Genomic DNA, 12,969 nt, shown 5'->3' with positions numbered 1-12,969 from the left:
AGCAAATCAACAGCGGTTGAACAAAGCTTTCAACTGTTAGGTAATGGAAACGTGGACCACTTGTCAAAATGTGAATTTATTTTTCTATCAGATGAAGGGGAACGTGCTCCCGAAAAACTCCAGAAGAACCAGTGCAGGTGCCAATGATGTTTGTAAATTAAAAATTAAATAATAAAACTTTCCCAATTTAATTGATTATACAGTGTGTGATAAAGTAATATTTTCTTATAATTTTCAAAAGTATGAAGTATTAATTTAGCATTATCACATTTTTTTTTATATTATGTTTATTAGATATTTTTGAACATTTATACAAAAAGAGAAAAGGAAAGAACAATGACAGGACAAAACTTATACAGCGCTGATACAGAAAACAAAACCGGAGGCGTGTACATAAATTACAGCAATCGTATGAGAAACGTAACCAATTTATACATAAACATAAACATCATTCGGATTCACATGGCTGGTTTTTTAATTTTGAAATTTTGAAGTATTCAAGAATACGTTCCCATCTTTTTTAAAAGCATAGAATTTCCCATTCATACAGTATCTCAATCTTTCTAATACAACAACTTCAGAAAGTAAGTTTTTCCACAGCTGGATCGAAGGGGCATCACAACCAACCCATTTAAGCACTATCGATTTTCTGGCCAACATCAATAGGAATTGCACAGTCTCTTTGTGAGTATCCAGGTGACTGGGCATGAACCCAAGGAGACACAGGACTGGACTAGGGAGAAGTGTTTGTCCTATAGCGGAGCTGATTTCTCGACATACTCCTCGCCAGAATGCCTCTATAATTTTACACTCCCATAAACAGTGAATTCTAGTCCCTGTGATTACTTTACAAGTGGGACAATTTGGAGAACTTCCTGGTGTGTACTTGCTATATATATATATATATATATATATATATATATATATATATATATATATATATATATATATGGAGAAATATATACATTATGTAAAATATTATAAATATTGCATTTCTTCATAACGGTTACATACTGACATTCTGGAAGGTAGAGTCAAAATGTCTTCCCATGCTTCTGAATCAATTGTACTTTTCAGAGTTATGTTCCAGGTTGATCTTAAATTCTCCATATTATCTTTCCGTAGGGCTTGTAATTCAGCATAGAATCTTGACACAAATCTCCCACGTTTATGACAATCGAGAATAGTTTTTTCAAGTAAATAATAATCCCCTGGGAGCTCAAGTGAGTCCATTTTTGCTGTAACGTAATGCCGTACTTGAAGATATTTATAAAAGTCCCTGGAGACAATGTCATATTGTGTTCTTAAATCCTCGAATGTCTTGAATTTTCCATTATTCCATAGATCATGTATCATGGTATTATCACATTTCTTATTATTTCCAATCCAGTTCTTTTAAAGATTTTTCTATTTAAATATTTCTTTCTTTCCTCATTTTTCTCATTTTCTGTTTTTAATTTGTTTTGCCGTCACTTTTATAAATCACACAGTATCATCTCTTTGCAATTTTTTCCTTTGTCCATTTATTTACATATTTCTTTTTTCTTTTCCTCATATTTCCTTTCTTTCCTCTGACTCTCCGCAGGAGGCAAAGTGACAAAGGAGGAAGGAGACGGTAAAGGAGCCCGGTCAGGTGCAGAGTCACCTTCCCTCCTATTGGTCAACTTGAGGAGGAGTTGGGAAAGCTCTTATATTTATTTTTCATATGCAGTGTTTGTCCGATGAATTAATTACTTTATCAAGCCATTTATTTATTTGGATTTTTAGTGCCTATCTTGGCAGGACCAGTCCTCCATAGGAACAAAGGAAGCACTAAAAACTGGCTAATTTATTGGAGAGACAATTATTCTGGAAAGAAATGAAGCAGAGACGGAGGGAGAAGACAGGGAGTAGGCACTGAAAGGATGAAAACCCAAAACGTCGGGGGAAGAGGCAACAAATTAGAGCGATGGAAATAGTTTAGATCGTCTCTGACTTCGGCTCAGCACAGACAGACGTCGTGGACGCAACTGAGGATTTTATTTCAACAAAAAGTTGTTGCAACAGAGAGAGACGCCGCTGAGAAGGACGAGAACAAGGGAAAGGATTAGAGCTAATAGTTAAGACGATATAAAAAAACAGCAATTAATGTTTTTCTCAAGTAATGTGAGAATGTGACAAGATAGTTAGTAATAGCAGCAGTAACTCGATTTCATCCTGACAAGTTTTCCATGCTGATAAATATGTTGGACCTTCAGCTCCTTTAACTGTGGTTGTACCCTGCATGTGATCAGGATGCAGAGATCCTCAAACTGTTTTACAGTTATAGGTTTGGGCATTTGTCGTGTCATTTATCGCAAAAAAAAAAAAAAAAGTCCTATCAAGATGAGACATTTTGATTTATCGTTGTCATGGCGGATGTCAGTTACTAACGGTAAATAAGAAGTTAGTAAAAGTTAGATCTCAAATGTTATTCTTGCCATCTTCTCCACTTTTGGCTCCACAAGAGCGTCGATAAATATCAGTAAATAAAAAAATAAATAAAAGTTAAATGCAGATACTGTGCATCTCGGTGATATAAATCACACGTTTTGAAATGAGTGGCATCATAAGAAGCCTATTTTTTACGTTTTTCAAGAACAATATTTGTGCTTGTGCAGTCACAGACACACAGTTATCTAAAAAAAACAGTCAGCAATAAATTGTTTTTTAAGTTACAATATTTATCGGCGTCACAAGATATCGTGATAAAATTCCATATCGCCCAAACCCTACGATATTTCTTAGTTGTAGCGTAATCCATGTTTTTTTTTAGGAAATTCCATTGAATCCACACAGATAAGACGACAATGTGGAAATGTGGCAGAAGAGTGAAAGATTAAAAGAAGAATGCTGATTAATGAAATGGACTAACTTCGCCTGACCATAAACGTCTTTGTTTAGGTTAAATGTTTAAATCAGTTAAAAAGTCCACTTTCCAACCTCTTTGGGGCTACACCAGGACACACCGGCCGAGCACAAACGGTGCTAAAAAGTTGTCTATAAAAAGCCTGTTTGGACAGATATAAACAAGCTATCCGACTTTTATCAGAGCCAATGAAGCTCAACTGTAATCTAATTAGCACATTGTTCCAGTTACAGTACAACAGAGTTCAACAAACTCCACATGTTTCCGTTTGTGATGGTAGGACGGAAAAGGCTTTCTCTGGCATTTCTCCCCAAAAAGTGGACATTAAGTTGTCGTCGTGGAGATTTGGTGGACCCAAGACGCCAGTTCTCTTACAATGACCTTTGGACATTTTTACCAGCCTTAACATCCTGCTAATTCTGCCAGGGGGTTAAAGTGAAGCACAGGTCCTGTTCAAACCGGCGGTCAAATCCCAAAGGGGTTCAAGTGAGTTTTAACACCCTCACTGTTCATGCAGCTTTGCTCAAAATCTGCAAGACTTGTTGAAACTGCTATGCGCACATACATCTTCGTGAACAAACACATAGTTTGTAGCGTTGAGCTTTTCTACCTCACTAAATTTACGTCTCCTACACAGGCTCCTACGTATGGAACACCAAGAAGGCCAAAACGTATGCAGAGTACGTAACAGAACCACATCACGAGCGAACGATAGACAGATCGCTCTCATCCAATCCCCAGTCACAACCAACAAGTAAAAATATTCCAGGAAGTGACAGAAATTACAAAACAAAACTGGGGAGCTTAAGAAAAACACATTTGAATTCTGATCCCTGATCATGCGTAGTCAAAGTGGCAGTATCATGTAAAATTGTTCATCTCTCGTGGCAACCATTCAGCTGTGCAGAACGCCTGGGTGGACCGGGCGCCACCTCCGTGGACAAAGCTCCTCCTCAGAGCTTCACAGAGCCGCCTTCCTCCACTCAGCTCCTTCAGACTAGCCAGCAGGGATTAGCAAACACCTGGTGGAACTGCACATCTGCTAGAGTCACTACCCAAGCTACTTCTGGTGAAACGACGTTAAAGGGTTAACAGAGGAGTGATGTTTTGATGACTTCCTAAAAGCGGACGTTTCAGGAAGAGCAGGAGCTTCTTAAAGAGACAGAGACTAAATTACAAAGTAAAATTGACTTTGTACAGCAGTGTACCGCATTTTTTAGCCACTTAATTGTGCTGCAAAATGCCACTATGTGCCTGAAAAACACATAACTCTGCCCCTTTAAGTATTCATGACTGCTTTGTGCCGTTCAGGGAGCATTGCTATATTTTTTTGGAGCTACTGTATGATGTGATCCCCAGCCACAACCCCTTTCCAATCCACTCACATCCCCTGCACTTTTGAAAACCTAAAAGTGCGGCTAAAAGCATCATCTCATATACACGTGTGCATACAGCGACGACAATTAAGAAGCTCCGAAAAGCTCTGATCAACTTTAAAGGTAAAGCGAAACTTAAAAGCAATAACCTTTATTTTTAACTGAGATGTTATTGTTTACGCGTGTATGATTTCATGTACCATCCAGCAACCTAAAAGCACTTTAATATGGAAGGTAAAATAAATTTTAAAAAAAACCTAAGTTGTAACGATGCCACTTGTTGCCATCCTGCAGGGTGATAAAGTCACTAACTCACTCTGCGTCCGCTGTAGCTGCTTCTTCATGTGAGTGTGTGTGGGTGTGTGTGTGTGTGTGTGTGTGTGTGTGTGTGTGTTACTCCTGTGGTGAAAAACATGCATTATTCACAAAGCCAAGCTGCAGGGACTCTCTCTCTCTCTTTCTCTCTCTCTCTCTCACACACACGCACACACACACACACACACACGGGGCAAAAAAAAAGAAAAGAAAAGAGAAAAAAAGAGGCAAAGCTGAAGCTAACATCTGCTGAGTAGATGCTCCTCTCCTGAACTCCTGCCTCCTTTACGGAAATATATTTAGACTGACGACAACAGCGGCTGTCAAAACGGATTAAAGGCTTGATAATTTTAGCAGGTCGCCGATGTAAAAATAGATCGAGGAGCTGTCATTTCAAACACTCGCTGAATCCTTTGTTTAGACATCCGAGTGAGCTTTTCTGGAGGTATTGCTGCCTCCAGACAGCAGCCGTGTTTATTCTGCATGCTACATATAGAGAACATAAAGCTTTTTTATGATTTATTTTTGTCTTGTTTAACTGCGTGGTGTCAGCTGTTTTCATCCCAACCTTGCTTTTAACAAACACGCCTTTTCATTTTTGAGCTAATTAGCTGATCCCCATACGTGGAGAAAAAAAAAAAAAAGAGAGAGAAATTTGAGAAGAATTGAGTCTATTCCCCACAAAATCTCTTGTTTTAACGTAAACTTCTACTACACTATTACATACTGTACTGGGAGTTTCTTATACATATTTAATCAGAAGACATTATGTACAACAGCTTCTGTGATGTAAAGGGTAATAAACAAAGGCACGTTTGTGTCATATTTACACGCAGAAGCTGTCGACAAGTTGCCTCCACCGACATGCTGCCGTCGCGACGAGCTCTGGAGGATTTGCACCATTTTAGCACCAAATCCGACAGCAGCCGCTCCAACGCAAGGGCAGCCGTGTAAAAGTTGCAGGGGGAGGCTTAAGGCGTCCGTCTCGTGATTCTGGCACACTTGGTCCGACTCTGTGACACGCGGCATCTCCGCCAGACACGGAACCGAAACTGGAATCTACAACTTTTTGCTCGGCGCGTCCCGTCGCTCATTTCTCATTCGCGATTCGGACAAAAAAAAAAAAAAAAAAAAAAAAGAAAAAAAATCTGGAGTTTGTGGAGGTTTCGGGTGTTCAGCTTCTCTGCCCCCCCCGACCCCCCACCCCCACTTCCTCCTCCCTGCTGACAAGCTTGTGCGGACCAGACGCCAGGCATCCACAGATCGCCTTACATCACCGTGGCCCCTGAAGGTGCACGGCAGGTATAAAGGGGGTGTTTGTGGTGAGGTTGAGGTTGAGGAGAAGCGAGTGGGTGGTGGTGGTGTGTGTATGTCGGGTGGGGAGTTAAACTTACCGCAGTCCTCGCACAGCACTCTCTCCACATTCTTCTTCAGTTCCGGCTCGCTGGCGTCCACGGGGGCGTAGGACGCTTTGAACACTAGCGGCTCGGCGGTCGGGTCCATGAAAAAGATGTACCTGTGGTCCTTCTCCACCGTGGTGCAGGGCGTCTCGGAGCCGAAGTCCCCGACGGTCACGAGCTGCTCCCTCTCGAGGCCGCCGCTGTTGACGGGCCACACATCCAGCACTCTGACATTCACGCTGTACGGCTCGCTGGCGGAGACGTTCTCCGGGGAGGAGCGCACCTCGCCCTCGATGACCACGGCCGATCGGTACGCCTGGTCCTGGAGGGAGTTGAGACTCGGGGCGTAGCAGGCGAAAGAGACCCCGATGACCAGCATGGAGAGATGCACCGGATCCAGCCTCATGCCGTCAGCCTGTGCTGTGCTGCAGTGCTGCTGGGCGGCGGAGCGAGCTGGAGGAGAGAGACGGCGGCGGCGGCGGCGGCGGCGGCAGCGGCTGCAGCGGCAGCGAACGGGCTCCGGCAGGGCAGGCGGGGCAGAGCGGCAGACGTCGTGGAAGTGTCCATGCCATCTGGGTCTGGCTCTGCTTTCCCCATACGGCTGCTGCTTGGCGTCGGATGGGGGCTGATGATACGGCGAGCCTAGGAACCGGAAACGGCCCGCTTCTGCATGCTCAAAAATGTGATTGCTGCATTCTCCTTCACCGACCACCCTCCCCTTCTTATCTCTCCCGGTTTCCCCCCTCCCCCTTCCTGAAAGGCAAAACAAGACTCGTAAATTAGCCGCCTCTATAAGATCCAGGACTTGAAACCTCTCTCCCTCTTTCTCTCTCTCTTTCTCTCTTTCTCCCTCTGCCTCTCTCTTCAGCTAATAGGCTAGCATCGCATGGGTGGGCGCGTTGCCTCTCTTGCGCGTACAGAGGGAATCACAAGGAATGATGCGCACTCCACGCACACGCGCCTAAAAATAAAAATAATAAATGAATACGAAAAAATAAATCCTGTAGTCCCGCGTCTTTTCGCTCTTCAAGAGTTCCACTGGTCCAAAAACAAGCTAAAAGAAAAAATAAATGAAAATAAGTAAAAAAAAAAAAAAAGAAAGAAACGAGAAGAGGTGGGGATGGGGGGGGGGGCGGACAGGATGAGCAGCAGTTATCCGGTGCAACAGTAGCGCGCGCCCTCCATCCGCGTCCCCTGCGCCCCGCATCAAACGCGAGCGGCTGACGTGAGCAAACATCACCTGCCCTGTCGCCGGCGTCGGCCCGCCACGTCCTGCGCAAGCAGCCTGACAACCCGGGGCGAAACGCCCTCCGCCGGCGTGCGACCGTGCCCCCCCCCCGCCCCCCCCCCCACTCCAGTTGTGGGTCTCAGGGTGCACGGGGTGGGCGCGCAACAGACGCGCACACACACATTCACACACGCACGCGCTGCGGATGGTTGTAAGGATGACTAACGCTGCGAAACTCTCTCAATGGATCCCCCCCGATGTGTGCAGAGGGGCTTCAGGACTTCATCTTTACGTTCCCGTCAGAAACACTCAGCCCCCATCTCTCTCTCTCTCTCTCTCTCTCTGTCCTCACCGCTACAAGATGAGCACGCCCCGAAATACGCGAGTCACTGCAGTTCACTCCTGCAACAGCTGCCACTGTCTGCGGCCGTGAAGCGTTTCCGCTCCTCACGTGCTGCTAATTTTAAAAAAAAATCCCCGCTTTTCCACCCAATCAGTTGGAGACACAAGGTTTAATAACTTCTGTATCCAGAAATGGGCTTGGAAAGTTGAGTGGAGGGAAAAAGTTTGGCTAAAAAGGAAGTGTGCAGGTATGGGTGAAAGCGGCATCACTAATGGTGTCAACGCAAGTCTTTGTCTATATTCTGCTAGTGTAAAAAAAATATATATATATAAATAAAAATAAAATAAACTAGAAAACACAATTTTGTAATCACTGTGTTTCCGTTAAATAAGAAATTCAATTAAAATCTCAATCTTGTTCAGGCAATAAGTCATATAGTCATGTTGTTAATAGATACATGAGATATATTCATATTTCAGCCAAAGCGTTCCTCATCTATCAGCCAATTAGAGCAGACATCGGCATCTTATTCAGGCGTGGGTTTGACAAGCCCCGCCTACTTGGGAGCGACTTCATCTTTTCCCTGCCAGCAGTGACGTCAGGCTGTCGATCACGTGATTCATGAGATGCGGAAAAAGTGTTTTGCAAGTTTTGCAAAATACATCTATTTCGGTATGACCAAAAAAAAAACCACGTCATCCGGCGCATTTTTGAGTAAATGTACTTTCATTTTAAATAAGACTTTTCCGGGAAAATGAATGCTGGATTTTCCTAAACTGTAAAACCGTCGTCACCCAAAATCAACACAAACAAATGCTGGACATGTTCAGTGTCCTCAGTTTGTGTTTAAGCCGCAGGAGTTTCACTATTTCAACTGAAACCAATAAACCTTTGATTGGCATTCTGATGTGATGCGTCGCTGTTGTAGATCAGCGGTTCTCAAATGTCATGTTCGAAGGTCCAAATCTGATTTCTTGATAAAGTTCAAAACCGTGGAAGAACCTTTTTTAAAAAAAAATTAGAATGGGGAACATTTGTTATAAGCTAAGGTAGGAGGTTGTTCTTTTGCGAAAGTAAGAATTTTTTTTTTTTTTTTTGTAAGATAAAATCTCTTCTGATATGAACCCAAAATTACAATACATCTCATGGTCTAAAAATAATATTGCGATTATCTTCCATCCATGTCAATCACCAATTAAGTCAGCTTTGTTTCTTTTGGACGCCTTCTGATATTTCCTCACTTCCAAACATAAACTCACATAAATGTGTTATTCATTTCTAAAGAACAATCGGACTCGGCATTTGTTTCTTCAAATAAAATTAAAAAAAAAATCCAATTCATGCACGTCTGACTGTATTGACCCTCTTTGGCACCCGTATGTGCTAGGACAACGCTAGCTCTCCTGCCTTTCCGTTTGCTGATATTTCACTGTTAGCGTCGCTAGGGTTACGGTAAAGGTTACCAAATGGGAAATTCAAATTGTTAGTTTAGGGACAGAAACTCTTGGATTGTCTGCTTTGAAAAATAATATTAAAAAAAGAATTAAATGTAGATGGTGGGTAAACGGGAGCTAACATGCTTCCAGTAGAAGCTAATTAAAGCTCAACCGAAAATGAATGCGTTAGCTTAGCAAGAGCATTCCTGTCCATGGGAAGTCACTAGCAAGAGATCAGGCCTCGCTTGAAAAGAGAGGAAAAAGCAGCGGTGGTACTATATAGCATATTTAAAAATATTAATTACAATATTAGCGCAATTTTCTGTCCTTTGATCGATGAAACTTTGACAATACTCGCAGACTAAAGCTAACTAAAGGATGTTTAACACAAAGTGTTCAATACTTAAATTACACTTATTAATCATCATTTTTTTGTGCAAACGCTACCTTTACTTGTTTGTACTGTTCGTCTCAATAAAATGCTGCATTGTTCCTGTTTTACACATATATCTGGAAATAAGCTCAGCCACGTCAAACGTGGCTGGAGCAAATTGATCAAACGTGAACCCGCCACAAAACCACATTATTTGACAGAAATATCCCGAGGAAAGAAAGAGGATGCGACAGATTTCATCAGGCATGCAAAACCGTCATCAGAAGAAACAAAACAAAACAGACCCTGTCCAATCAGACTCTCGGAAAAGTTTTTTTTTTACCAGTGTGAAAATGATAGTTTCCAGGATTGTCAAAACTCTAATGAGAAAAGAAGCAAACTGCTAATCAAAGCTAATTAGCTTACATATAAAGTTATAGAGGAGGTGATCCTGTTGAGACAAACGCTGTGACTTTAGAGAGGCAACTGTTGCAGCCCATCAATCTGTGAAGGGCTGCAATGGCATTTCACAACGATTTGAAGTCCGTCATAATATATTATTATATTTTATTGCTTCATAGCCAGGTCATTGTTGAAAATGAGAATTTATTCTCAATCAACTTACGTGGTAAACTTACAGTTAAAGAATAATAATGATAAATAATAATAATAATAAAGTAGCATCTTCATCTGTTTGGTGATAATTTTGGCTTGTTTTGCATCCACAAAACTTGGTTATAAACTCACGACGAGGTCCAAAATATAGAAATAGATAATATAGGTTTCTTTAAAAAAATAAAATAAAATAAAAAATCTGAAAACATCTGAGTACATAGACACTGTAAGATCACAAAAACTTGAAATATTCAACTAACTGGGAAAAAAACCTACCAAAACATGTGAACAAGTTCATTGATAAAACTTGCATAAAAAGAAATAAATCAAGGTTGAAAAAGGTAGCAAATGCGCATGTCAAATTAAAGTACAACCGAAACTAAAAAAAAAAAAAAAAGGTTTGGTTTATTTAACAAAAATAAATCCGTTTCCAACACAAAATCTATTTATTAATGTTGGCAAGCGGGAACTGCGCTGTTACTAAGAATGACACCAGCTAGAAGAAAGAAAAAAATGTGAGTGAAATAATTCATGATGTTCCGCAGCTCATCAGGCCCCCCGCCCCGCGGACTCCCACACGGACTCATTCACAAATCCCCCCTTCATCCCGCTCTTCATCCGCCTCCACTGGGACTGTGCGGGTTCACTGTCCGTGGTGCTGACCGCCCCGAACGGCTGTCCTTGGTGCTGAAACACCCGTCCGGTAACCACCAGGTGAGGCTTTGTCCGGGCTCTGCCTTTTATCGGATTTCAGAATGAGAACGAGGACAAAGAAGATTTCAGACACCAAAACACGAGGGCAGCACATGTGACGAACCCCTCCGATCTCGTTAAGGCCAAACTTTTACTGCGACGTTTCAGCTGGATTCTGACCAAAGCTGACTTTACTCCGCGGTACGTGGCTTTATTAAAAGCTAAAACGTCTGCCGAGTGTTGCGAAAGCAGCGCGTGTTTCTTGAACGCAGCACAGATTCCTGCTACTTTCTTTTTCTTTTTTTTTTCCTGCCCTTCTGTCGTCTCGCGATAGAGCAGCGGAGCGGCTTGACGGGCAGTCGAGGTTGCAGCAGGCAGAGGGAGACGGTGGAAGGTAACGCAGGGAGGCAGCATCATGGCGGACAGAGACAGTGGCAGTGACCACGGAGGGCCCATCGCAGGCCCCGGCTCGCTGCCCCCGGGCGCGATGGGCGCCATGTCTCGGCTGCAGCACGACACCGAGGAGCTCGCCTCCAAGCGCGTCGACATCCAGAACAAGCGCTTCTACCTTGACGTGAAGCAGAATGTGAAAGGCCGCTTCCTAAAGATAGCCGAGGTCGGCGCTGGGGGGAACAAGAGCCGCCTCACGCTCTCCATGTCCGTGGCCGTGGAGTTCCGCGACTACCTCGGGGACTTTATCGAACATTACGCCCAGCTGGGCCCGACGAACCCGGACATGGTGCAAGATGAGCCGCGGCGGGCGCTGAAAAGCGAATTCCTGGTGCGGGAGAATCGGAAATATTACATGGATCTGAAAGAGAACCAGAGGGGGCGGTTCCTGAGGATCCGGCAGACCGTTAATCGGGGCCCCGGATTGGGAAGTGCGCAAGGCCAGACCATCGCTCTGCCGGCGCAGGGTCTCATCGAGTTCCGCGACGCTCTGGCCAAACTCATCGACGACTACGGCGTGGACGAGGAGCCGGCGGAGCTCCCGGAGGGCACCTCGCTCACGGTCGACAACAAGCGCTTCTTCTTCGACGTGGGCTCCAACAAGTACGGCGTGTTCATGCGGGTGAGCGAGGTGAAGCCCACGTACCGGAACTCCATCACGGTGCCCTGCAAAGTGTGGTCCAAATTCGGCAACACCTTCTGTAAATACGCGGACGAGATGCGGAAGATCCAGGAGCGGAGTAGAGAGAAGCGGGCCTCCGAACTGCTACCTGAGGGCCCGCACGGCGCGGACGACGGCGACGACGACTGACTGGGGATCTTAAAGAGGAGCCGAGGTGAACCAAGCAAAGTCGAAATCTGAACTGTGTGAGAGAAAGATAGAGGGGGTGGGGGGAGAACACACACCAGACTTTTAACTGTAAAATAGATCGAGATTTTCCAAGGGAATCACCCCACACACACAACCTCCACAGACATGGCAGCACCTCTGCTGCCTCCTCGCTCATTTTACTGGATGTCACCCCACTTACCACCCATGTAACAGTAAGCCGCTGCTATCAAGGACCGAACTGTAAGATATGAAACTGTTTCCTACTTGACTTAAACGACAATGAACAGAGTGTTTATAGTCTATCTCTATCGATGACAGATTTTGCACACGTTAAAGCTATTTCGAAAATGTTTTCAACCTGCGATGTATATATATATATATATATATATATATATATATATATATATATATATATATATATATATATATATATATATACTAAGATTTAATCAAAGTTTAAAAAAAGAAAAGAAAAAACCACAGAGGTCTATTATATGAATCGACAGTCTTCATGTTGAATTAATATTTGACATCAGCACAAAGAGGATATAATGTACAATGGATTTTATGAAACCAAAATCAGAAACCAGAAGATGTAAAGTTTACTTATATGAAGAAAGAAAAACAAAACAAAAAAGGTACGCAGAATAAATATATATATATAAAAGCACTCTTATTGAATAAGAAGCACTACAGGCTTGTAAACACCTGTCAGCATGTGTGTAGGCTCATGCTTTGTAAAGAAGTTGGTGGAGTAGGTGATGATTTGACCGGACGCATGGTCAGCTAACGACAGTATTTCTATCATGCAATCCTGGAAAAGGTTTGAGACAGAATTCAAAAGCCCCCTTGCTGGGTCGGGGGGTTCGGGGGTTTGGGTCGGGGGGTTCGGGGTCTCAAGCAAACGGGATAAAGCTGAGCTTCTCTATTGAATATCAACTCTCTTGCACCATGTCCATGTAAACCTAAAGGAGAAAAGTGCTAACTTAGATGTACTAATTATGATTTTGTGAATCAGCTG

General features: G+C 43.3%; 2 protein-coding genes across 3 annotated transcripts in view; one reads left to right on the top strand and one right to left on the bottom strand.

The window, feature by feature from the left end:
• Nucleotides 1-9,931, bottom strand: part of LOC102236685 (pro-neuregulin-2, membrane-bound isoform) — a 71,030-nt gene extending 61,099 nt beyond the window's left edge. For both annotated transcript variants that reach the window (XM_023328614.1, XM_023328615.1), the window contains exon 1: nucleotides 5,973-9,931. In XM_023328614.1, the coding sequence (XP_023184382.1) occupies nucleotides 5,973-6,384 (412 nt within the window). In that variant the 5' untranslated portion in view covers nucleotides 6,385-9,931. The remainder of the gene's footprint in view (nucleotides 1-5,972) is intronic.
• Nucleotides 9,932-10,415: 484 nt separating this feature from the next.
• On the top strand, nucleotides 10,416-12,321 carry LOC102233437 (transcriptional activator protein Pur-alpha). The gene has a single exon (XM_005811114.2). It carries the CDS (start codon nucleotides 11,082-11,084, stop codon nucleotides 11,925-11,927), a length of 846 nt encoding a protein of 281 aa, XP_005811171.1. The 5' UTR covers nucleotides 10,416-11,081; the 3' UTR covers nucleotides 11,928-12,321.
• The last annotated feature ends 648 nt before the right edge of the window (nucleotides 12,322-12,969 follow it).

The sequence above is a fragment of the Xiphophorus maculatus genome, chromosome 23, assembly GCF_002775205.1.
Source record: "Xiphophorus maculatus strain JP 163 A chromosome 23, X_maculatus-5.0-male, whole genome shotgun sequence".
Lineage (NCBI taxonomy): Eukaryota > Metazoa > Chordata > Actinopteri > Cyprinodontiformes > Poeciliidae > Xiphophorus > Xiphophorus maculatus.
This window is presented reverse-complemented; position numbering and strand designations above follow the sequence as displayed.

Excerpts from the sequence above, each read along its gene's own strand:
- LOC102233437 (XM_005811114.2), top strand. The coding sequence starts at position 11,082 with ATGGCGGACAGAGACAGTGGCAGTGACCACGGAGGGCCCATCGCAGGC.